The sequence below is a fragment of the Dreissena polymorpha genome, chromosome 11, assembly GCF_020536995.1.
Source record: "Dreissena polymorpha isolate Duluth1 chromosome 11, UMN_Dpol_1.0, whole genome shotgun sequence".
Lineage (NCBI taxonomy): Eukaryota > Metazoa > Mollusca > Bivalvia > Myida > Dreissenidae > Dreissena > Dreissena polymorpha.
The window spans coordinates 31,319,907-31,346,481 of record NC_068365.1 but is presented as its reverse complement, the minus strand read 5'-3'; the positions used below and the strand labels follow the sequence as shown (position 1 = coordinate 31,346,481).

At 34.8% G+C, this 26,575-nt stretch overlaps 3 protein-coding genes across 9 annotated transcripts in view; 1 reads left to right on the top strand and 2 right to left on the bottom strand.

Annotated features, from left to right (window-relative positions):
* The first annotated feature begins 490 nt into the window (after positions 1–490).
* LOC127850116 (MAM domain-containing protein 2-like) lies at positions 491–26,285 on the top strand. 5 transcript variants are annotated; one of them, XM_052382903.1, is made up of 7 exons: positions 491–598; positions 17,915–18,014; positions 18,796–19,521; positions 20,079–20,263; positions 23,498–23,631; positions 23,884–24,176; positions 26,142–26,285. In XM_052382903.1, the coding sequence occupies exons 4-7, from the start codon at positions 20,106–20,108 to the stop codon at positions 26,274–26,276; spliced, it is 720 nt and encodes a 239-aa protein (XP_052238863.1). In that variant the 5' UTR covers positions 491–598; positions 17,915–18,014; positions 18,796–19,521; positions 20,079–20,105; the 3' UTR covers positions 26,277–26,285. The 5 variants fall into 5 exon arrangements, with proteins under 5 accessions (XP_052238863.1, XP_052238862.1, XP_052238860.1 ...); XM_052382902.1 differs by lacking the exon at positions 491–598 and adding an exon at positions 15,491–15,660; XM_052382900.1 differs by lacking the exon at positions 491–598 and adding an exon at positions 15,491–15,660 and having other exon boundaries at positions 17,915–18,096.
* The window catches only part of LOC127850112 (uncharacterized), a 90,112-nt gene continuing 67,863 nt past the window's right edge, over positions 4,327–26,575 (bottom strand). The window contains exons 1-12 of one of the 3 annotated variants that reach the window (XM_052382892.1): positions 17,056–17,606; positions 13,589–13,777; positions 12,593–13,053; positions 11,818–12,209; positions 9,426–9,540; positions 8,289–8,443; positions 7,775–7,844; positions 7,258–7,395; positions 6,775–6,950; positions 5,942–6,112; positions 5,055–5,165; positions 4,327–4,353 (exon numbers count right to left, since the gene is read on the bottom strand). In XM_052382892.1, the coding sequence (XP_052238852.1) occupies positions 6,077–6,112; positions 6,775–6,950; positions 7,258–7,395; positions 7,775–7,844; positions 8,289–8,443; positions 9,426–9,540; positions 11,818–12,209; positions 12,593–13,053; positions 13,589–13,777; positions 17,056–17,147 (1,824 nt within the window). In that variant the 5' untranslated portion in view covers positions 17,148–17,606 and the 3' untranslated portion in view covers positions 4,327–4,353; positions 5,055–5,165; positions 5,942–6,076. Of the gene's footprint in view, positions 4,354–5,054; positions 5,166–5,941; positions 6,113–6,774; positions 6,951–7,257; positions 7,396–7,774; positions 7,845–8,288; positions 8,444–9,425; positions 9,541–11,817; positions 12,210–12,592; positions 13,054–13,588; positions 13,778–17,055; positions 17,607–26,575 lie in introns of those variants that run through there. The other 2 variants (XM_052382893.1, XM_052382894.1) reach the window with 2 other exon arrangements.
* Positions 26,276–26,575, bottom strand: part of LOC127849730 (putative transporter SVOPL) — a 93,302-nt gene continuing 93,002 nt past the window's right edge. The window contains exon 14 of the mRNA XM_052382479.1: positions 26,276–26,414. Within this exon, the coding sequence (XP_052238439.1) occupies positions 26,400–26,414 (15 nt within the window). The 3' untranslated portion in view covers positions 26,276–26,399. The remainder of the gene's footprint in view (positions 26,415–26,575) is intronic.

Here is a 26,575-nt window from a genome sequence, read left to right as displayed (position 1 = left end):
CTGTTACTGCCTTTCAGTAGGAAACTGGGATGTCCACTATGTTTCCGGAAGGTGGAAAAGCTGCGTAAGTGGAGGTATTATCATGTTAAAGAAATAAGGTGCAATCATTGCTTTTGGAAGATTTGTGTCATGATATGATTTTTGTCTCAGAAAACGCTGCCTAGAAATACATTGAATATGTATGAAATTCGTATCTTGAAGTATATTTAGTCCAGCGTAATTCCTAGCAAATACGTGTTAAAATACAATGATACTTCATGCGAATACCTATATATATATATAATATTATATATATTCATCCAATGATCCCGAATTCGTAGAAGTTAATCAGTAGAAACCTACGGACAATAATCTGGTGAAAAATACGATTTGGGGTGAATTTAACATTCTAAAAAACATAAGAACATTTGTGCAAAATGATTATATACAAACAATAATCTACAATGAAGTTTTACAATGTCTTACAAACATTTACATTCTAATCAGGACAACCAAATCGAGCTCTCACCACCAGCCACCCCATAGACTGAAGCCACCATATCACAAACATCACAGAAATCGACGGGTCAACCAGAATTTCAACCTTCCAGGACAAAAAGTGAGTCAAAACTTTATTTACAAACACCAGTTTTTTACAAAGACAAACGCCAACGGCACCCGAAAAACAACCCAGGCCCGTGACGTACACACAACAATTACCAACAGCCACCGGTGTCCGAGCGAAGACCTCATTAGGAGGTAGAATGTTTAGATCTAATATTATAAGGTTAACATGCTTTACGGGTAAAGAATATGATAGCTCACGGCTTTCTTAACAAAATTTGAGAAATTCTGTTCAATGAATGATATTGACAGATATGAATTCGCTTTTGTATTACCATTTTATTTTGTGCGATAGGGCGGAATCTTTCTATAATAATTTATCAGAACAAGTAAAATCAAATTATAAGGAACTTAAGCAAGCTCTCGTACAACGTTTTCAAACCAAAGAAATGGATTTCAATTTAATTGCTATTAAACAAAACGATACGGAATCATGTGATAATTACATTGCAAGAGCATTACAAATATCCACTGATATTCAAGGACTAGATGACAAGGTACTAGTAAGTCTATTAATCAATGGATTAAGAGACAATATAAAAAGATGTCATATTAAGACAACCAAATTCCCTATCGGAATTTTCAAAATGCTGTAAACTTTGTGACATGAAAACCTCATTTTCGGTAAATTCAATTGAAACCAAATTTCAAACTCTTATAGAAGAAATTAAAGAATTAAAATCTGATATAAAAACCAAGGAAAGCAATGCTCTATAATTAAATCCAGTAACAAATACGCCCCCACGGAAATAATAATGATCAGAAATATCTATCACAAGATCAATATACGATCGTTCCATATGACCGTACCTAAATGCAAATCAACCTCGACGTTATCAAAATTTCAGAAATATATTACCAATGGAATATCAAAACCACGTGTTATACACCGCTCAGTAAATAACCCGCGATTAAATACTCATCGACCACCCGTCTTGTGTTCTAAATGTGGTTATGCACAGTGTATAATTTATGATTATATTCAAAGTAATTATACGTTTCATTGAAACAATACATACGTGTATTATTAAATAGACTATTAAATGAATAACTGTCGATAGTAAATATGAAATTGAATATGTCTAATTACGTTGAATTGTAATCAAATTAACTAGTTACAGCAATATATCAAATCAACTGTATTTTACATATATTCGGTCTTCAATTGTAATAACAATAATACAACTTACACGAAGTAACAAAATGCGATTCACAAGACACATGCGTATGATACTAATATATAAATAGAGCAGATTTTACATATTTGAGAGTAATATAACAATACGTGAAAATAATAAAATTGTGTTCGTATATTAAACTATTGTACAGTTAGCTGTAATAAAATACATATCAATTTTACTCATGCATGTAACAATACTATATGAATTAGCCTTTGCTGGCCTTATAAGAAACGAAACTATATAGGCTCTGTTCACATTAAAATATCTCATTAAACTGATACTATGAAACGGTCTTTATAGCTACACAAATACGCAAAACAACATTGAAATGACGACGTTGGATATTAATTAATAAGTATTTCATAAACCTTGTTCAGACCACCTACGAAATAAAAAATATAGATGATCCAAACGTCATGTAACATGCTATATAAAAGTACAGCAGTTATAGTCATGGTTAAAACTGACATACTAGCTTAAATTACATGCATTTCAATGTGTAAAATACAGACATTTAGGAATAGGCACGATACCTTTATTGAAAAGATAAAGACAAGTTTTGTTCAGTTGTTATTAATTCGATAGTAAGATATAAACAAAGCGTTTTGAAAGTGCAGTACCTAATAAATACATTTAAAATTACAACCCGATCGCGGTACAAAACACATTTAAATACATTAAATAGATGCTACACAGGTATGCGATCGAACCTAAAAGGAGCAATACATTAATATTTCATTAGTTGGTGTTATAAGCTCTATATATATTGTACATATTTGCTCTCTGTCTGTAATACAATGGATTATATTGTTTTTAGTTCCGTCTATAATTTACATTCAAGAATAAATAGAAACCCGTCTTCGAGTTTATTACAAATAATACAATTTATTTGATCTAATGGCATTGACGTAGGTCTGTTTACCTGTCTCAATATTTGTGATGATATACGAAGTTTTGATAAAAAAAAACAAAAATGTTTTACATAGCATGCATTAAGTTATTAAGGTACGGTTGAAATTAAAAATGAGCGATATATTTATAAAAATGTGCCCTAGTAAAAATTTGAAGTCTCTCTTTCCAATTCTAAACAAACATGTCGCTCAATCTTTGCCTTACGGCTGCTATGATCACGTTTTCATTTCAAACATCTTGGAAAAGCCAAGCAGAATAAAATCCCAAATTACATTGTAGATCTTTTAATAATGTGCACCAATTTTTCTTGGGTGCATACTCAATACTATCATTAAGCATAGTCAAATAAACCTTTTTGTTAAATGTATTATCTTGTGTTCTTAAAAGTTTTATCCAGTATGTTATTATATTAATATATATCCTGTTTTGATAGTTTACTTGTCCGAGTTCACCATATACCTAAACAAGCCAGGACGATGTGAACACAATCACGAAATAGCGTTCAATGTGAATATTTAAATGCATTTTATAACCTGTAAATCAGAACTATCAACAGAAGAAACCAATCGCGAATATACAAATGACTTTCTTACTTCACTAAAATACATTCATATATTAACAGCTGTAAAATGGTGCAATACATATTATATGGTTCAGTTGCATTAGCACAGTACATTGTTTACATGGAAAAACACTACAATCTCTGTCTGCATTGTACTACAATATGCAAATGAGTCAAGTACACATCATCTATACAATATATCGCGTGCTCGTCTAAGATTTATGATATAGGTTGGTATTCTAAATTATATTGTTGCCTTAAAGAGATTGTGTTTACATCAAAGACAAACTGCTTTGATGCATAAATTGTCATACAAATATGATCTACCGAGAGCATAACATTGGTATGCAAATATGGCATGTATGTGGATTACATTCGGCTGTTTGTAAACCATTCCCCTAACACAAACTGATATATCTCAGAATATATTATACTCCTTTTTACAAATCAAAGCGTTTGCTATGGTTGCAGCTTGAATACCTTACCATGTGTTTCAACACTCTACATGCTAAGATACAAATGACGTTATAAGAAAGAATCGTAACATAAAAATCCCACCAATAAAATCATAGAATAATCAATGTTAAAAATAAAATGCACATAATGCATAAGGCAATAATATGTAAATATTTACTTTCTTGAGGGTGGCACTGCGTTTTGTAAACCCAAGACACCACTCACCTAGTGTCGCCTTAAGGAAGTAAATATATGTTTCTCTGAGAGCTAACAAATAAACATTGACTTGTTTCTCCACCCAAATTAGCCGTGTTTCAAAGCTGGTTCGTGGCATGTTTAACATTTTACCTTTATTTAAATTTTCTACGATCTCCGAATATCGCTAAATCGAGTCTTATAAACACATATCAACGGCAAACGGATTTTAGTAACGTCCCATATTTCAAAATTAAAGCATGTATGTGCGGATTTTGTCTTTAATTTCCCTCTTACAAAGAGGACAACTACGAAGATTTCTCGAACACTCAAGACACACTTTGAGGTGTGTACATGGCAAGAAGAGAATGTTCACGTGATTGGTCCTGCATATGCAGCACATAAGTATTCCTTTTAGCCGGATATTTTCCTCCATCATTCCATCTGAAAAACAAACCAACGCGCGCGTCACAGAAACACTGATGGCGAGAAAATAAAATATCATTCGATTAATTACTGAGATAAGATGAACGATGTTTTATTTTATCGTTTTGTAAATATGCTTAGCTTCTTTATCGAAGACTCGAAACGATTGACAGGCGACTATATGTAAAACGCCACACCTTAATAAAAAAATATCAAACAATATTGTTTTGTTTATCGATAATCAATAAATAATAAAGCTTGCGATAGGATCAACTTCGATAATAATTATATTTCAAACATAGTTATTAGAAAACATCGTTATTTTCTTAGACCTTTTAAGGTGGTTACAAATAGCAGTTAGATATAGACAGTATTATGTGGTCATAGCTTTGTCATAGCTTTGTAACAAGTATCATTAATTACACCTGGGTGAAATTTAGCTTTTATAAAATAGCGTTTCGTTTTGTTTAGATTGCCTAATAGCTTCATGGCAAACGCGTTTTCCACCACACAGGATTTAGATATCGCACTGACTTTTACCAACAGTCTTAAACTGCATTTGATAGTTCGTGAACATGTGTAAAGATAATAGTTTTACGATGTTTGCTTTTTACATAAAATTTTACTTATGTTAACATAGTTATACAACAATTTTGTTAATCATAATACATTATGGTACAATAATGTACTCATCAACGAAACGAACACCCGGTCCATACCTTCTGTCTGTTGAACATTCTGGATAATCTGAAAGTCCCGAGATACTGCGTTTCTCTCTGCAATAACTTCAATTTGGGTGACGATATCTTCAATGCTGGGTGTTTTATTGCCTGAATTACATAAATGCATTTGCTTGTCCATTAAAAATTGTACGTGCTTAATTGGAAATCAAATAAGGCAATATTATATCCGATCGATTAGAAAAAAATATGAATACTGATTGTCGCGCAACATGTATAATTTCAAAACTCGTGTATTAATTAAAGACACATTTTATCTCATTTTTCCTAAACTACTTTTATATAAAAATATATGGAAGTTGAAATGAGATTTAAAATGAAAAATATAGGAAATAAACTATATATAATCGCACCAAGTATATGGTGACTCTAAACAGGGACATGTGTAATTCAGACTCAGGTAATTTACAAGTAAATTTGATAATTAAATGTAATATTTACTGTTAAGCTTGGTCGTAAATGTTGTATTACACTATGCTGTAATCATTTGCGAATTAAATAGTCGCAAACCAAATATCAAAATATATACTGCATTTTCATAGTGTTCGTTGACGTTGGCTCCAACGTAGAGCAGGGGGAGCAATCTGTTACAATTCTAAATAGATATTCGACTAGTCAAACAGGCCAAGTCATATTTGCCTTAATCTCTAAATGGTAATCAATATGATATTCTTTCTTATTTGTTAACGTATTTCTGTAAGTATTTGCTTTCGATATCATATTAATTTTGAACATTTATTGAAAATTTGCAAACCATGTTTCAAGTCTTACATCTGAAGTAAAACAGCAATTTGTCATGATACCTTGGTTATACACAGTTCATACAAAATGTCATATTGTGTTACAAAAATATATAATCGACATACCTTGCTGAACGAGTTCGAGAACTGCCTGTTTGATTTCTTCCTCAGAAAATCCCATGCTCTCTTTTAGCATACTGTCATGTCGATCAACAATTCTCTGAACTAGAGGATCCTCTATTGAATATGGCAGCCAATGAGTTAAGTCATATCTTGTTGCGGCGCCGATGCGTTTTCCTTTGAAACAGAAAAATACATATAGTTAGATCTATGCGTTTCATGCAAAGGTCTATAGGAAAGCAATGGATAACGAACTTTTAAACTAAAATACTTTAAGTAAAATCTGCATCCATACATTTATTTGTATTCGCCTGTTGTTTGTAATCAAACAATGTATAGTCGAGAACAGTTCACTTTTATTTGAACAAATATTCGTTTGTTTACTTGAATCACGAATATGTATTATATAAACAAATTAAACTGCGATATTCAAGTAATGATTATTTAGAAAAATACTTATTGTATAAACGTTAATATGCTATCATGTTCGTGCTTATGCTTTGCATTCTTAAGACCGAAAACGTTTACACCTTACGAGTCTCAATACTTCTGTGGGCGAAGCCTTATGCTTAAATGCCAAGATTAAGTGATGTGTGGTTCTCAAGTGCATTTCTTTTTATGTTTTGGTCCAACACTTACCCTTATATGTGATCTCTTCTTAGAGCTTACATTAACGTTGGTTGAGTGCGCTGTTTCAATAATAGAAGTGCATATATGCACTTTGTCCTTAGCATGGTGCCAGTACACAGAAGTACAATACCCCAGATCCAGGATGGGGTCAAATAAATACAGATTTAACTATCGGTATGTCTTGACAGACAGTAACATAACGTAATTACTTCAGCAGCTTGATCAGCTGAAAGCTGAATAAGGTCGATGAAATCGCGCCCTTTTACTTCGCGTGCATAAGGACAAGCAGGAAACCATCGACAGTGTTCTATCCAGGGATCGTCTCCGTGTTCCCATTTCCTCAATCCACCGTCACACGCAAAGCATCGGCAATGGTCGTCGTTACCTGGTCATAATATTGTTAGATAATGAAAGGGATCTGGTGGATGCTAGGAGATATAAAATAACCCACAATGAAAAGACGAAATATTTTGTGAAAATGTTTTGAAGGTGATTTTAAACGGACTAAATTACATGAATTTTACTTGTAGGCATTCAATATTCTATATCTCACAGAAACATTATACCTGAGGAGCAGCATCGTTAACTGAAAATAATTTGGGCAAAATTCAACCTATTGTGTTGCATTGTAAGCAAAGCAAATAACCATTTGATGCAGTAAGACATAACGACGGGCTCACGTGGGTACATACCTGTGTAATACAGCCCAGCTTCAGCGAGCTCTTGAGGTCTTTGGGTCACATGTGACGGCCAGTTAGTGAAAGTATCCAATCGAGACTGCAGTGACCGAAGCCGTTCGTGTCTAGCCCTATACCCAGTCGCAGGAACACCTTATGCACATAAGATAACAGTAAAGTATTTAAATGTGATTCACCCTCCATTTAGCAATTTAACCCCTTCAAATATTTTGTTAAAATGTAGAGTGGGTACTGATAACAAAAATTATAATTTAAATATTTTTTTCTTCATTTATAAGCTATAATAATACATTGATAGCAATATTGTATAACCTCTTTAGTGATTGTACTATAATGATTGCATTCAGTTTTATATTTCAAAATTAGCTCATATATTTCGTTATTTTTTAGCATAAATAACATTGTCGTCGTCGTCGCGTCGTCGTTGACACAGGTATCTAAAACAACATCGTGTATATCAAAAGAACAGATTTGTGTATTATCCAGATCTAATTAAATTTCGTATACATACTTCGTTGGCTGTTATATCGAAGACGCTGCTGGCGTCTGATCTCTTCGGGGTCATGTGTTGGCAAACTTCGCTGAAAATTTAAAAATCGCAGAGATTTTTTAACCAATTAAATAGTAGCAAAATTAGTTAAAACTCTGCTGTGCGATCCAACATCCGATACAATATATGCACAGAATGATTAAAATTGTACATTTTATTTAAAAATTACAAATGTCTGGCTTTACAACTGAACATGTGCACTAAGTTAAAGTCACGATCTGCCAACTTTAAGAGGAAAACAACATCAACATATAATTCGTACATAACCGCTGACCTTTTTCTGTACCAATCATAGTTTTATTAAAATCATTAAATAAATGTGATCTAGTATGTGATTTTGAAATAAGTTTAAATCGTTCAGATAAGTGTTACCACCAATTTAGTGGGGTTTTTACTTTTCACAAAATCAAGCAAACTCAGAAATAAGTATATTAAATAATAAAAACTTAAAAGCGGCTATAGTGTTTAAACGCACGTGGTATCGTTCTATTCCGTCTTGGCCTCCCAACAATACTAAAAGGTAAGCACAGTTCCTAGAGTGACGGACATGTTCTTGTAGAGGATCGTCAGTGTCGGAAAAGTCTTTTAGACCAATACCACAGCAGAAACATCTAACCAAGTCATCGTTACCTACAAATGGTAAACATTGTATTCAAATGCATACGACTCATCATTACTTTTCAGATATTGTGTTTGCATCTAAAATTACCCAAAACATGTCACAAATATTTTATCGTTTGCGATATTGAATGGTGTGCTTGCTAAAAGACTTTCTTTTAAGAAGATTCGATTTAATGTTATGTGATATCGAGTAAATGCATTACAAACAAAGTGAAATACTAATTTAGAATAATTTTAATGCGTTTGTATTGTGTAAACAGTTGTAGGCACGACTTACATTATGCAAAATTGCGCAGTCAATTATATTTAAATAAGAACGGTCAAACGGCTGAGTATTGGATTTTGACTGAGCAATTAGATCTCATGGGAAAGGGAGTAAAAATGTTTAATATTAGTACTCTTTTTATGCGATCAAACTTGAGCTTTTACGTTTAGACACTTATGTTGGTCAAGTTAAGACAATTAAAACCATGTTTAAATACACCGTTATAATAGGTAAGTACGTCTCAGTTAACAGTTATTACATCACGCACACTGTATAATCAGTCAGCAAAGGAGCTGGATCTGTTCAAACACTTTATATTATACTTCATTTTGATATGTTCAATATATGTATACGTTACAAAAATGCGATCTTTAAACCAGAGCTTCAAACATAGACAGTGCAAACACTCTTAATCAGTCGTTATTACAATATGCATAAATGTACTCAGTCTATGGAAAAAATAAAAGTATCATTGCTGTACATTTTCAAGAAACACAAAATATGCCGTATTATCAATTATTAACATGTAATAAAAATGATCGTATGTTATTCGCTTTTTGTTATTAATTTTACAGTTCATACATTATTACGTACCAATTATTTTAAAGTGAAACAATCTTTATAGAACGAATACTCATTGAAAAATAACCAAACATGCATAAAATTATTAAACATCGTTTGCTTTAAAAGTAAATCTATAACAAAATAAACCCGAGTTTTATATACCTGTATAGAAAAACCCACTCTGACACAAAGCTGGTATTGTTGGTCGTGTCCTTGGCCAGTTTCTAAAAGATGACGTCCTATCTTCGACCGCTGCATAGCGAAGATATTTTGCCGTCTGCATAAAACAAGCTTCATAAAACATAATCAGATCAACATTTACATAAACATTTACACAGTGTCAGTAACATGTGATCTATTATGTTATAAGTTGATCATTAGAAAAAACAAAGCCATCTTATCTCAGGTAACATTTTTATCAGTTAACCATTAATTGGTTACCAATGAATCAGACGTCGAGACAAAAAGTAATATTTACATTATATGATATGCAAATATGTTTTTAATATTTTATATGAAGACTTGAAATATTAATTGCACAATGTTATCAATTGAGAAACATATTTTAATCATAGCAATCATTTGATGGCTTTAAAACAAATCAAACAAGTTGGCCATAATGACCCAAATCGCTCTCCTCAGTTCAAGGTACAACAATTGTGGAAGAATTGACCTTATGACCTAGTTCTTTACCAATTGGTACATATTCAAACATGGCTTTGATATTGTCAGAAGCATATTGCAACGAATTGACCATGACAAGTCAAGATATAAGCTTCTCCAGTAAAGTAGCCAAACAATAAATTAGCACATAGTGTGCTCATGTTTTCTGAAATGTGTTACCAAACTATGTTTCTTGTAAGTACATATAAAAAGAGATAAGTGCAACACATAGTTAAATCTCAAAAAGGAAAAACAATATAGATAATTAAGAGAAATTGGGTTTCATTTACTCTCATAGGTATAGGTTAACGGTTATGGTTATCATGGGTCATCCAAAACAATTACAAAACGTTCACGTTTTAATTACCTTAAATTTTAAGTGTAAACGGTCTTAAAGAAAGGCATGTTGGATGAGACGAGGTTTGGCAGAAATAAAGGCTGTTTTCCGTTTTTCAATATACGAATATTTAGTCCTATTTGGTTGTTGATTTCACTTCTCTTCGACTACTGGTTGAATCTCGCTTAATTAAACTTTCACACTATAAAGTGTATAATATCGTAATGAAACGAATAGTGACTGCGACCAGCTGGAGTTGAGGAATGGTCCTTTGTCTTTACTGTACACTATATAATGTACGTGTCAGTGTCAAATCAGCGTCTGCTATCCATTTCCAGTTACTTATATTCTTATACTTACCGAATACCACTTTTTTGTGTGTTTCACAATGACTTGAATATTATGTTTGCCTCTAGTGGAAATTAATCTATGTTATCGCCCTTGTTTGTTTTGTATTCATGTGAATAGTGTGTGTACTTAACAGAGGCATGACAGAGGTGTGTGTGTTTGCCTTTTCTGTACTAAGTGTGTTTATAAAAAGATATTTTATTCATTCGACTCATACAACATATCCATTAATCTTTATATATATGTATACACATACTAACAACAACCGTTAACTCAAACCTATTGATTTAAGCTTGATTGCATTAAAAGCATCGGGCTTATTAAAACGCTCTCGAGTCCGTTACCTGGGTAGAACCAGTACTTGGCGTCTTTTGAGGAGATCGAATGAACGCTCCCACAGACGGGATCGAAATTTGACCACACGGTCGCTAGGCGGACATCATATCCACTACTCCACGGCGATCCTGTGCTTACATTAGCTAACAGAATGAAATAGATTATTTAATAGATAGATTATTTAAGTTATTATTCAAAAACAATTTCATTATCATAAAACACAATTTGTAATATTAGTATACCAATAGCTGAAGTTAAATCAATATTTTGATAACAACTGGTAAGTCCTTAGCACTTTTGTTTCCAAGACAAAGTGTACTGATTTGCGATCTTCATATTTATTGTGTTCTTTAATTTCAGGCGTATGAGAGAATTTTGTTTAGTATTTACGGAAAGAAATTATAATATTCGCACAACGTTTCAATCTCCATCATCAATAGTATTGAGCTGATGGACGACCTTTAAAGAAAATCAAGTTATTTGTAATGACGTAGTGTATTATATTGCCTGTACATGATTGGCAGTTGGTCGTTTGCCTTAAATAAAAGACCAGCTGGTGTTGATAATAAGTTTTCTCCTGAAAAAGTTTTAGGTGTTTCAAAATTATTCAACAAAATGCGACGCATGCTTCAAACCAAATGCTATCCAATCCTCCTGTAATTTATCGTTTGAAAAAAGTTCAGAATGAAATGCAAACTTGTCAGAAACGACTTTTTGTCTCCTTCCGATTGAGCTAACAAAACTAAATAGAGTACACGCTTAGATACTGTTATTTACTTCTGTTACTATTAGAACTCACAAAGAGTTAACAAAATAGTTCATAATTTAAATTGCAGACGTTGAACTAGACATTCGTGTATATTTTCTTACCGGATAAGCCGTTGCTTCGCCCCGCCACCTATGTGTATTCGATACTTCAGGACTTGAACTATTGCACCGGATTTCCGACTGACCATATCGTTCTGATATGTCTAGTTCTATCCTTGAAACAATACTTGACTCGTGTATTTGTAGTGGAGTGATGTTGTCGCTATGCTGTTGCACCAGTGAAGTACTTTGTGTCTGGGATTGGTAGCTCCATGGAATAGGAAGTTCACTCAAGCCTGACGACGTAGCAACAAATGAATGGGACCCATCCGCATCGTCAACAGCTTGAACGGCTATGGCAGTTTGTTCCTCGTTTTCAACGGGATATGCAGGAGTTGGACTTTCTTCTGTATCATGGGTGTAAATTTGCAAATTGTACTCTGCATTACTGAAAACTGCCAAATGGGTATCGTCCTCTGTAATGCTTAATACTTTAGATGTATTGCTTTGAAGCAAAGAAACTGGGGGTTGAAAATCATTCAAATTTAGGCAAGTAACTTTCCCACTAGTAATGTATTCATTGACAGGCGCGATTAAAGAACTGAGATCTGGAGATATGCGGCAAATTTGAATTGCCCCATCTTCATTTACATATATGAAAAATGATTTTGGTAATGGTTCGTTTGCCTTCATAAAGGACCGGCTGCAATATAAATAAAAATCCATAACATGTGTCAAGAAACCATAACATGTAACAATGGTAGTTATTGGTCAACAACGCAACAATATTTCCGTTGCTTTTAGAATATTTGCGACATCTATATAAATGTGGACTAACCTCCATTCTCTTTGTTGAAAGGTCCAGGATTTGGTTCTATTCCAGATAATATAAGCAACAGGCGCAAAGCCGTCAAAGCCGCTGCACTTAGCTTTCTGGGTGAATTCAAGCTTGTGAACATGTATTGTAACTCGGTTGTGGTATTCTTGACGCTTTGGATTTTCTGGGAAAGTGAGATCACCATGTTTGATTCACAGTTATGGTAATGAAGACGCGATGTTTTCGAAAGTACCTTCCACGTGCGATGATCAGCTAGACACCGAATATGACCGTTTACTCGTGTTTGAGTACGGTATAAAATATCGTCATATTTTATATCAAGAAACATAAGTGGTAAACCGTCGAGATGGGGCATGAGGGTCTCTTCAAACACAATCGCGAGTACTTTTGAGTCACGATGAGCTGTATTTACCGAGCATCTTGAATGTTTGTCGTATCCGATGTATTCGTTAGTAGAATAGCTGAAATTTATTTAAATAACTGTGTAAGTGTTTTAATAGAGCGAACAATACAAATTCAGAAACAATATCCGTGGATAATTTTGTTGCATCTACTAAATTTGTAACATAACACCAACTTTTAAAATAACTCTATTGAAACTGGGGTAATTGGTTAAGAACGGTCATGGCAAAGCATTGGAGGGTTAAACCGATTTAATGGCTAGCCGCACATCTCACTTATTTCAAAACTACTAACAAACGAAATGCTCGCCTAAAGCTATTTCAAATTATCTCATGCAGAAAAAAAATGAATTCATGAACGACAAAAAGTGACGCGCGAATCAAATATAACTGATACTATTGACCAAGGATCTAAGGCATCGGATACCTATTAACACGATAAGTAAAGAAAAATGGTCCATCTAAAAAAAATATTGAACTATCAAGTAAGCGATGTATCGACAGATATTTGTCAAACAAACTAGGTGTCAGAAATATATATATATGATACAATTGCTCAGTCAGCTTGTTGAGCATATAATTTCAAATCACGAACCTATGGAAGAAGAACAACGAAACACAAATTATGAACATCGGCGATGCAGCTGGCAAGCTGGTCCTCAAAAATAACGGATGAGTAGACATTTTTTTTGGAAATTGTTTTTCGCTTTCGTTGCAGACGAACTCGATGAACAAACGCCTCTGTTCGACGCCGATATGTTTGCATTTCCATTCCCATGATGTCCTAAAACGACATTTCATATGTATCTTCAAATAATATAGTTCTGTCACCAAGACATAATCAATTTCACAGCTAGTAGACTGGAAGACCAATTTAGGTACATGTAAGTTGTTTCTCGCAAAAAGCTAAGAATGTCATTAAACTGGCTGGGGTGTCAGTCCGTGAGTACCGTCTGTTGACAGATCGACCAGATATTCCATGCATTTTTGCATTTTTTCCTCATCGCTGGTAACAATTACCCGTAATTACTAAGTTTTTGGACACTTAAAAATAATTATTGTTTTCCATGTCCGAAAATTAAGAAACAAAAAATGTTTAAAAATACAGGTTTCCCAAAATTTAGAGACAACAATTGAGGTGTTCGCAAATTTAGAGGAACTCTTTATATATAACATTGATGATCGGATACGGGTATGAAATGTGATAGCGTCAAATGTCTCAACGAAGGAGCAAGCGCCTTTAAAATATCACGCCGTTAAGTATAAATTACTTTTACGTATTATTCAGTTCAAGCTGTTTGGTGAGACCATTTTCTATTACCGGTATACATAGTTATTTACCCAATAACGCAAATGTAATTGCCGATTGCCTTAGGGCATTCGTCTGCCAGGTTTTATTAACTTTATTCGGTTGTAAAATTGCGTGCTCGATGTGTTATCAGATAAGCGCAACAGGGCAGAATTCTAGTAACACTGTATTGTAAAATAAACTGCAATTGCTGTAAATATCCAATTGAACAATTTAGATAGAATTTAATTAAACAAATTACACTAAAGGTTTATATATGAGTAGCGTTTAAAGTAAATTGAGTAGATAATTAGATAAAACAAATATAATTGATTGATGAATGATTTGAATTCTACCAAGAGTATTACATTATATATTTAGAGCTCCTTATTTAAATGTCAGCTCACGTATTCAAGCCGTTCAAACATAGACAGGTATAATATTGGAAGCCACTGAGCTTTCCTTTGTATGTGATTTTAAAATAATTGATAAAATTATAAATTACGCACTTTTACAAAATTGTGATTTAAACAAATGTTTAAATCAAATATGAAACACTTTAACAAAATTTAAAGTTTATACATGAATGATGACATATCAAATGAATACTAGAAACATATAATCCTCTAATGTATACATATCGAATAAAACGAAATGCCAATGACGTTGGAACGCTTAGGATGGTTTCCGTTATGATGAGTGATAGGAAACCGGAAGTGAAACAGAATTATAAAAGTATTTTCCGGTATGAACTGTATGGAAAACTATATATATAAATATATGTACACGTGTTTCAATTTAAAATTGTAGTAGTAGTAGTAGTAGTAGTAGTAGTAGTAGTTGTAGTAGTAGTAGTAGTAGTAGTAGAGTAGTAGTATTTGACATGCTCTTGTGAAACAAATTAAGACAATATTGTTTCATTCGGTTGTATAGAAGACCAGATCGCCTCATTAAGCATTGATATTGTCTATCATTGCGTGCACAATAAAATAACTGATCACTTGCGCGAGAAAATACAAGTATTCCTGACGTAATGCCAATATGCTAAGCGTATTCCTCAAAGTCCCCGTTCGCGGATATATATATATATATATATATATATATATATATATATATATATATATATATATATATATATATATATATATATATATATATATATATATATATGGGTAGAATCGTAAGAAAACGTGTTTTTATTGAGGATATCACTGAAAATCCGGTTGAAATCGTTTGAAAACAAACAATATAGCGATTTTTATTTTGGGGTCGAGTACGGTAAAGTACGAAAACAATCTAATTAATATTCATGATTCGACATGTAAAGTCAAACCTAAATAAACAAAATTGCGGAAACGGGCGAATTTAGTGGAGAGAAGGTAAGAACAAATGCAAATACATCTGTTACAGACGGAAACTGAGTTGCAACGCTACGTTTTTGCTAAATCTATGTATTTATCTTCCATATGCTCATAATGTTTAGCGAAAGCTAAATATAGATATAATTTGCAAAACTCGCGACACTGCAATGATTTTTGCCTATTGCATATATTTACATTTATGATCATTTATGTATTATTTTATCGATTCAAAACTGATTTTGACCAGGTTTTCGATGTCAACCTCGATAAAAAATATATTTCAATGAATGTATGTAACGTTTATTTCTCGCTTTACGATGTATATGCAAAACAACGATCTATTCCAAGAACGGTGTCTTTTAAGAATAAATTACGTCCAAATTTCTATAGAAAATAATGATTTGAAACAGTCTTGAAACGTTGATCATCCATTTCCGCCAATTTTGTAACCAATATAGAACAAAGTGGTAACTACGTTTACTTTATTTATAGATATTTTGGAATCCCATTCCAAAAAGACCAGAATTCTAATTTGAAGGGTTACTGTTGTTCATAATGTACATCTTATATAGTGTAGTTGCAAATGCAGAAAAAACTTAGTTTCAATATGAAAATGTACTAGTGTAAATGTGAGTGATGATGTTTGTGATTGGGATCACTGTTGATCTAGATGCATAGCACTAATTATGCAGCGGGAAAAATTAACGCCAAAATAGGTTAATCGGAAATCAGCGAAAACTGTTTTTTGTTTCGTTTTTTTTTGTTAATTTTAATGCGAGAGACAACCACAATAACAATAATTTAATTCCACGGCATTATGAATGGTGGCACAAATAAACGGGATTTGGAATCTTTTGAAAATTCGTTTAAATGCATCTTACGCAACTGAATGTTGCAGTTAATGTTTATTTGTACAAATAAATTAAGAAAGTCCCGAATAGGGTCTATCAAATTCGCCATTTTTTGTTGTTGCAACAAACAAACAGATGATAATATGCCCCATTTGTAATTAAAACTTGGAGCATTTTAGTAAGTAATATCATTTATATTTACACTACCATTGTTATGTTCCATTTAATAATTTTACAGATCGTTTAGGCAAAGATCATTTGATAAACGTTGATATATCTTTGGTTTAGGAACAGGGAAACACGATTGGTGAGAAAGTTTCACACTGGCGCACAATTCTTGCATGAGAAATACAATTGATAACTAACGGTTTACAAAAATAGTTACATGTATATTTACTTCATACACTTCACATATTTACTGTATGCAATAAAAGCGTGTAAGTCAATAAATCTTATTTGGTAGGAAGATTACACAAACACATAAAAACAAGCCAAAAGCGGAACAAAGCCAAACAATCGTATTCCATCACTGTAATTCGCTATAAGAAAATAAAATACAAACCTTTCCGTTCTAAAGCACCCTATTAATATGAAGGATGGCGTCCACTGCAACGATCCATTTTTCCACTTAGCCTGCATATAAGCTAACGTCATATGGGTCTTTATGAGATGCAAATGCAATTCGTTTTAGATCATTATCCAGCATACCAAACAGCTGTTGGCAAACCATCTCTAGTAAATGGCAGTTTTTACTGCAATACTGTTTTTTATGTTATTCCAGTTGTAAAGCGGTTTTATTAAGTTGTTACTGCAAAGTAACGTATTATGAATAAACCAGTGCTAACCAATCCAAAACACTCAAAATTATGTAGACTAGTAAAGTTTCTATCAGTCTTATATGTATCCCGGAAAAAGCAACTTTTTGGAAAAACCCACTAATCTGCTGGTACAAATAAACATGACCCATTTATAATCCTTTCAAAATCACACACCGTATCAACCGTTATTATTTAAAGTAAGCTATCATTGGTTGATTTAATGGACCAGCGTTGTTTGTACCGGGGTTATTAGTGGGTTTTTCTAAACTCGTGGTTTTCCAGGATCGGTCTTATATAAATTATATTCAGTTGTTATTTATAGACCTATTTTGGGAACCCTTTCTTAGATAAGTATTTGGTTGGTAAACGTAGATTACCTGTACTCGGTGAAACGCATTAGTTTATGTGTTCGTTTGCATCAATGAATATAAAATAATGCAACTCAGTTCAAAACGTGAAAAGGCCCCTTTAAATGTCTTATTATACATTTGATTTACATCCGACGATCTTAACGACATTTTGAATTATTGGAATTTTATTTTGTGTCAAATGATCAATTTCTGTAGCCAATAAAGTGTGAATTAAGGTGTTGTTTGTTTACAGCGTCTGAGCACATCGGTTGCTATAGCATCAGCGCCAGCAACGTCAGTCAGCTGTCTGTTGAGGGCCGCTCACCCGATCTCATGGACTCTTACACAAGAACGTGGGTTCTTTTATTTGAAACATTATCGACCTTCACAGAAGTACATGGTACTTTGATCTTAAACCCCATGGAACTAACAAAAGTACGTGGAACTTAATATTTAATCCCAAAGACCCTTACAAAAAGGTGGTATTTTAATTATAAACCACATGGACCTTTACAAAAATACGTTGTACTTAAATTTAAAACGAACATTAGGCTAGCAAAGCGTCTAATGTAACAAAGCAATTACCCTTATGTGTTTTAAACCTTAAATGTGTCTGTTATTCATATTTTGTAAGCATGAACTCACACGTGAAACTAATTTAAATCCAATTAGTAATTGAAACGGATTTTATATGATTGGATGAAATTGATATGACTAAAACCAGTTATTTTAATTGTATTCTGTTGCATGACTATAGTGCAAGTTGTTAATCTTTTGTTAACATGTACATTGATTTTTTAATAATTTAGCCTCGTTCTGGTAAAACTGGACAAAATGCAAATGCTTAAAGTGTCATCCCAGATAAGCCTACACATTCTAATAAGGGACGACACTTTCCGCTTAAACTAGATTTTCTGTTCAGAAGAGACTTCTTTTAAAGGAAAAATACCATAAAACGAAAAGCGTCGTCCCTGATTAGCCTGTGCGGACTTCACATTCTAATCTGGGACTACACTTTACGCACATGCATTAGGCCCAGTTTCCCCAGAACGAGGCTCAATTACTAATTTAATGTATAGCAGTTACAACTGTTTTACAACAACTTATATCTCCCTATTCTGGAACAAATTTCAGCGCGACTGGACACCGTCCGGAAGTACAGCGAGTATGAGGCAGTGCACGGTTACCCTATGTTCGGTGTTTACGACGGCGGAATGTGTCTGACCACACCCTATAGCCCCGGGGCCGTGTACGGGCTGCACGGGCTGCTGGGTGTCTCAAGCCGGTGTGGCTATAGCCGCGTCGGCAGCTCAAATTCCGCCAGTGTGCACACGTTTGAGAACAAGGTTTATAATCTTACTCGATTTATGTATGCGCATCGTTTCGAACTTAGAGCAGTAGCAGCAGTTCTAGCATAATCGTACATTTGATTTTCAAACAAATTCCAGAAGGTCATAGTTTAAGTAACTCCAAAAAATATTTTCAGACAACGATGCAAGGTATAAGACCATCGACATATCGCCTCGTATCAATATACGTGTTGTAAATTATATTGTGAATATTTAAAAAGTGGTTGCATATGTTCGTTGTCGCCTCTTACATGTATTTAAAACATGAATCACAAACTATCACGTCAATTCAAATGTAGACGTTTAACACGCATAAATATTTTCCTCATACTTACATATATTGACGGCGGCTGGTCCCTGTGGTCCGACTGGGGTATGTGTATCCGCTCTTGTGGTATGGGCCGCCAGTACCGCTATCGTCGTTGTAACAACCCCTCCCCTGTCGGCAACGGGGCTCCGTGCGTGGGAAACAATCAGGACGTCGTCGTATGCAAACAGGGCACGTGCATAAGTAAGAGACCGGATGCTGATATAAATGAGATGTTAAGTGTAAAAATAAGACTATAAACTGTTTCGTAAAATCAGTAAATGATTAATTTTGGTCAAAAATTATATAAAAAGTTCAACACAATTCCAAATAATTAATATTCACATTTAAGTATATACTTAGAATACCATCAGTTTAATAAAAGACTACCGTAGCAGGCAATAATTAAGGTAAATGTAAAATTAATTTTATGTGAATTCCCATCAAGTCTCAACAGTTGACGAACTGAATATGTTGCAATACTGTAAGGAGTATTTCTGCTGTAGATGCATAGGGAGTGGCAATGCTTTAATAAATACATACTAGTATTTTGCAATAAACTATTTCACCCATATCGCAATGCACGTTACTCATTTTTGCCCGAGGCGTATCTTTACACAAAAATGAAAATGAATACCGACACATTCACATTATTTATACAGTAGAACAATACACGCGGCAGATGTGCACAAAACATGATGTTCCTGTCAAAACGAAAATATATAATCACCCGAAATTTATTTCACACCTTTTGCACCAAGCGCCCATCAGCTGCGGTTCCCGGTTTCATGCGGGCGGGCCGGACTCCAGTGGCATCATCTGGATTAAGGACTCCAGGAACTTCATGGAGCCCGAGAACGAGGTTGCTACTGGCGACCCACAGGCCTCAATCTCACTGTTCTTCTTCAGTATCGATATCAAGTACAGCCTCTATGACGCGCTTATGGTGAGTGGATTACAAGCTTACGTTTTCCTTCGCATAGTCTCCGTGACCTTGTGTTTAGGGCGTGCGCAAGCGGAGCGAGAGGTCGACGGTTGGAGGCTCACACAGGGCATGTTATGATATGGCCGGTTGCCGACAAATCAGATTGCTAAATCGAGGGTTGCTGATTGCCTTTCTGCCAAGTTCCCGTATATTGGATAGGAATCGGGAGTAAACATGTTCATCAGTATAGGTGTCTCATAAGTCAAACTGGCTAACCATTAATCGAAAGGGGCTGTCCGGTTAGCGCAATGGTTGGTATACGCGCTTCTAACCTCGGCGACCCGGGATCAATCCCCGTTCATGTGAGTTTGGTTGGTGGTCAAAATACCGGACAGGTGGGTTTCCTCCGGGTACTCCGGCTTCCCCCCATAACACAAGACCACACCAAAATTAAATATATCTTTCAGTAAAAACTCAAATAGCTGGAAATGGCAGCTATAATCCCAACTTTTGTGGGTCGAATAGTTAATTACATAGGAGTGCTGGGACACACTCCAGGTCCTCACATAATGCAGCCTCAGGCGCGGAATGACCTTAGAAACTTCGAAATACAAACACCTTAATCGAAAGTGATGACACTTAAAAAAAAAAAAACATTTTTCTTTATGAAGCATTATCAGCTATATCATTTCCATATTATACAAGGCGTCTTATTTTCGACGCGTCATTAATAGAAGTGTGTATTTTTTCGCGTCTTTTTGCGCCATCAGCCTTTTCTATTACAAAGTGTGTCGCATTCTGAGAAAACTGGGCATAATGCATGTGCGTAAAGTGTAGTCCCAGATTCAAGAAAGTCTCTTTTAAACGAAAATCCACTTAAAGGGGCCTTTTCACAGATTTTGGCATTTTTTAACTTATTCATTAAATGCTTTATAACGATAAATGTAAACATTGGATCGTAAAAGCTCCAGTAAAAAATAAAGAATGAAATTTAAAAAAGGAAAAGAACATTGCCCGGACCAGGTTTCGAACCAGTGACCCCTGGAGTCCTGCCAGAGTCCTGAAGTAAAAACGCTTTAACCTACTGAGCTATTTCGCCGGGTACACATAGTTGAAGTATTTTATACCTTATATAAGCAATCTTCGTAGTTTCACAAAATTTAACGACAAAAACAGAACTCTCCAAATTATTCAATTGTTTCGCGTTGCAACGCTTTATAATTTTTAGGTTTTAAAATCGTCAAAAAATGCATATAATGGCTATATTAGACCATGGTAAATGTTCAGTATTACTGTTTCCTCACAAATATCATAACTAAAACGAAAATTTGCGAATCTGAAACAACTTTTTTCAATTTTGTCAATTTACCAAAGCGTGAAAAGATCCCTTTAAGGCGGAAAGTGTCGTCCCTGATTAGCCTGTGCGGACTGCACATGCTAATCTGGAACGACACTTTACCCAGTGGCATTATGCCCAGTTTTCCCAGAGCGAGGCTCTATTAAAAGCAAGATAGTGTTCATAACGTGAAATATGTACATATCAGTTTGAAACTGGTGAAATATATAAGTAATATAAAACTTATTTATAGTATTACGAAATAATGTTCGAGCTATCGTGGTGTAACATCGATTTGTGATGCATAAAAATAATTTAAACCACACAGGAGTTTACCCGCGTATTTAATTCATAATCAATTATTAGCCACACAGTACGACGGCAAAAGCTCTTTATTTCTATTGATATATTACGATCATGCTTAAAATAATAGTATAACATGATCTGAGGAAAACGTAATTGTTATCGAACTACATTTTCAATGCTTTACTCTGGTTCAGGACTTCGTTTTTCGTTTTTTATTGAGTACTTTTAACAACAATTTTTGTGAATTTGTCTATGGGGAAAAACACGGCCTATCGTTTTAGAATTTTGCCTACGTCTCATTGTGCTTTAGTGAGTCTTAAAACTTCATAACTTGTTCCATACTTAACATCATTTTAAGAGTAAAAATGTTGGACGAATGTTGGCAATTATGATTCTTATGGTCAACACAACATTTGCACCATAGGCATATATGACTTTAAAGGGGCCTTTTCACAGATTTTGGCATTTTTTTAACTTATTCATTAAATGCTTTATATTGATAAATGTAAACATTGGATCATAAAAGCTTCAGTAAAAAATCAAGAAAAAAATTTAAAAAAGGAAAAGAACATTGCCCGGAGCAGGTTTCGAACCAGTGACCCCTGGAGTCCTGCCAGAGTCCTGAAGTAAAAACGCTTTAGCCTACTGAGCTATTCCGCCGAGTACACATTCTCGACGTATTTTATACCTTATATAAGCAATCTTCGTAGTTTCACAAAATTTAACGACAAAAACAGAACTCTCCAAATTATTCAATCGTTTCGCGTTGCAACGCTTTATAATTTTTAGGTTTTAAAATCGTCAAAAGATGCATATAATGGCTATATTAGAGCATGGTTAATGTTCAGTATTACTGTTTCCTCACAAATATCATAACTAAAACGAAAACTTACGAATCTGAAACAACTTTTTTCAATTTTGTCAATTTACCAAAGCGTGAAAAGATCCCTTTAAGTAATTATATTAAAAACAACTGATTTTTGTTTCTGGAAAGATTGCATGCAGTTATCATAACTTACACCGATTACTGGGTAAAGCTGACCTCTGCCATGGTGAACTTCAAACCCTATTCTTTTGCAAATATTTAAAACATCTGCTTCGTCTTTAACATGGAAGTCGTGCACGTAGCCTCCGCCCGCCGGGCACGTGACGGTTACCATGGAGGGTAACATGGTGGGCGACCGCGTGTGGTACACATGCAAGCCGGGCTACTGGCTGGTGGGCCATTCCCCAATCCTGTGCGTCGACCAGCCGGGCTTCGCGCTTTGGGACAACGTCTTTCCCATTTGCGTCAACCGCATGAAACGCAGTACGTCAGTGCCTATCCGCGATGGCCATTTTTTATGTAAAATTATATTTAATTCAATATGTATCAGAGGATGTGATGCAATAGAACATACTAGTATTTTTAGGTTTCTGATATTGTTTATGCAAATTTTAGACCCAAATATAATTGAAATATCTCAAGATATGGAATTTAAATGCAATGCTTGACTTAATCGCGAATTCTTGAACATAATACCAGGTTATAATTTCATTCTGCACTAACTTAGTTTAGGGTCGTGTTTTTTTTTTCACCATACTTTGTTAATATCTCGCTTTGTTTACGACAGGTGCCGCGTTGATTGGCGAAGCATGCTTGAAAACACATTATGCGGCTTCAAGAACGTTAAGGACAAAGACCTTGACTGGAAGGTCATACGACCTCTTTTCTCCGGCAACGCCACCTCTCCGTACGACCACAAAGGTACGCATACCGGATGTTTCGTTTGGGACAATCCTTGCTACCAGTTTGCATTTGTAAAACCGTATTTAACAGTGTTTTTTACATAATGTTTAATGTAAGTCGGAGGATAAGACGCTAGTTTGATTGTGCGATTACTCTTTCGCTTTCTTGTTTATGTACGGGTTTTTATTTCAATAATAATAGTAATGCCTACAGTTAGCGATCATTTTGATTATAAAAATCAAGTCTTGTCTGTCTACTATTCTGATGTAGGTAATTATCTGCAAGCCGAATCCTCCCGTCTTCAGGCTCCGGGTGACATCGGTCGAATAACTGTCTACGCGAGTCACGGTAACGTCACGAGCTGCCTGACGTTCGATTACAGGCTCGACGGCGGGGACCTTATTCAATTTAAAGTGTATCGACGACCAATTGCGGAGCTCTCGAAAATAGACGGGGATTATGTAGACGTTAACGGGTTGGTTCTGCTGATGTCAGTGAAAGGGACCAACGAAAACGCCTGGAATAAGACTCAAGTTCGTGTGGATGAAGATCACGATTGCCAGGTTCGATATTTGTAAAATGTATTAATACGTTTTTTGAAAATTGGAATTTCGATTTATTGTTGGATTTGTCATTTATATTGTGGAAAAGTAACAAAACACGTTTACGGAACTGTTAGCAATGGTGTTATTTACGAGCCAGTAATGATGTCTTTTTTTCCAATGTACGGTTTGTTCGTAATCAAGTTGATATCGATATGTAAATAATAATGTTCACGAACAGTTAATGATCATTCCGTTCAAGTACATCTTCATTTATGCGTTAGTTAGCAGTGGTTCTATCTTGAGCGTTCAGCTCTAAGTCTTATTGAACAGAACACTCACAGTACATCTTCATTTATGCTTTTGTTAGCAGTGGTTCTATCTTGAGCGTTCAGCTCTAAGGCTTATTGAACAGAACACTCACAGTACATCTTCATGTATGCGTTTGTTAGCAGTGGTTCTATCTTGAGCGTTCAGCTCTAAGTCTTATTGAACAGAACACTCACAGTACATCTTCATGTATGCGTTTGTTAGCAGTGGTTCTATCTTGAGCGTTCAGCTCTAAGGCTTATTGAACAGAACACTCACAGTACATCTTCATTTATGCGTTTGTTAGCAGTGGTTCTATCTTGAGCGTTCAGCTCTAAGGCTTATTGAACAGAACACTCACAGTACATCTTCATTTATGCGTTTGTTAGCAGTGGTTCTATCTTAAGCGTTCAGCTCTAAGTCTTATTGAACAGAACACTCACAGTACATCTTCATGTATGCGTTTGTTAGCAGTGGTTCTATCTTGAGCGTTCAGCTCTAAGGCTTATTGAACAGAACACTCACAGTACATCTTCATGTATGCGTTTGTTAGCAGTGGTTCTATCTTGAGCGTTCAGCTCTAAGGCTTATTGAACAGAACACTCACAGTACATCTTCATGTATGCGTTTGTTAGCAGTGGTTCTATCTTGAGCGTTCAACTCTAAGTCTTATTGAACAGAACACTCACAGTACATCTTCATTTATGCGTTTGTTAGCAGTGGTTCTATCTTAAGCGTTCGGCTCTAAGGCTTATTGAACAGAACACTCACAGTACATCTTCATTTATGCGTTTGTTAGCAGTGGTTCTATCTTGAGCGTTCAGAACACTCACAGTACATCTTCATGTATGCGTTTGTTAGCAGTGGTTCTATCTTGAGCGTTCAGCTCTAAGGCTTATTGAACAGAACACTCACAGTACATCTTCATTTATGCGTTTGTTAGCAGTGGTTCTATCTTGAGCGTTCAACTCTAAGGCTTATTGAACAGAACACTCACAGTACATCTTCATTTATGCGTTTGTTAGCAGTGGTTCTATCTTGAGCGTTCAGCTCTAAGTCTTATTGAACAGAACACTCACAGTACATCTTCATTTATGCGTTTGTTAGCAGTGGTTCTATCTTAAGCGTTCAGCTCTTAGGCTTATTTAAAAGAAATAACTGGAAACAAATCGGGCTGGACTATATGGCGTTATAAATGTTATAAATGACCAGATATGGCTAGCGCATGTTTATTTTACAAAAATTCTTGTCTTAGGCGATGTGGGTGTGTTGAGAGTGTTCAAAGACAACATCCATTCACGTGTCAACCATTTGTTAGAAGTATTTTGATGTTATTAGCAACGTGTCATTTTGGATTAATTTCGTACGGATGGACAAACAGACGAACGAAAGAACGAACGGACGGTATATCGCTATATGCTTTCCGGCATCAGAAGATGCTGGGGGCATTAAAATTGCAAAAAACGTATCAGTAGTAAACAAATACATCAAAATATATTTTGTCCTGCGATTATTCAATTTGCATTTTAGCAATAATTATAATGGCATATGGAATCTTCTATTGCTGGTATGATTTACGTAATTACAAAGAAAATACTGTTATGCATACGGTATAGAAGAGCATTTTAGTAAACAGATTTGCAGGTTACACACTTTTACAATATCATGTATTTACAGTTGATTTTTGAAGCCGCCCTTGTAAACGAGATCGGGTCACGCGTTGCAATTGATGACGTCATGGATGCTAGCGTTTATTGTGACGCAGCGCAGAAATGTGACATTGTCACCGTAATGAACTTTCTAAGACCTTAACTGAATTTATAGAATACAACAACAAAAACAACAAGTTGTATGCACACTGTGAATTGGTTTTGTTGTGCTGTAAAATGTCCGATTAATCGGGCGATGACGTCAGTTTGCGTACTTGAAACTGTCTCATGTTACTATTTGCTGAAATAGAAAAATCGCAATGATTTCAAAGTCAGTGTATATTTTCATTGCCTTAATAGTGTACCGAATCATTATTATAATCAATCGCAACGACGTGTGTCGCACGGTTTTATTGAGGTTACCTCCAAAATGATAACAACACATTACTAACAATGGAAAAA

What these genes read in the sequence shown, in the direction of transcription:
- LOC127850116 (XM_052382903.1), top strand. Translation starts at nt 20,106, where the DNA reads ATGCGGGCGGGCCGGACTCCAGTGGCATCATCTGGATTAAGGACTCCA. An exon ending in GCCTCTATGACGCGCTTATG is followed by an intron (nt 20,264 to 23,497) that starts GTGAGTGGATTA and finishes TGTTTACGACAG; the next exon opens with GTGCCGCGTTGATTGGCGAA. An exon ending in ATGAAGATCACGATTGCCAG is followed by an intron (nt 24,177 to 26,141) that starts GTTCGATATTTG and finishes ATGTATTTACAG; the next exon opens with TTGATTTTTGAAGCCGCCCT.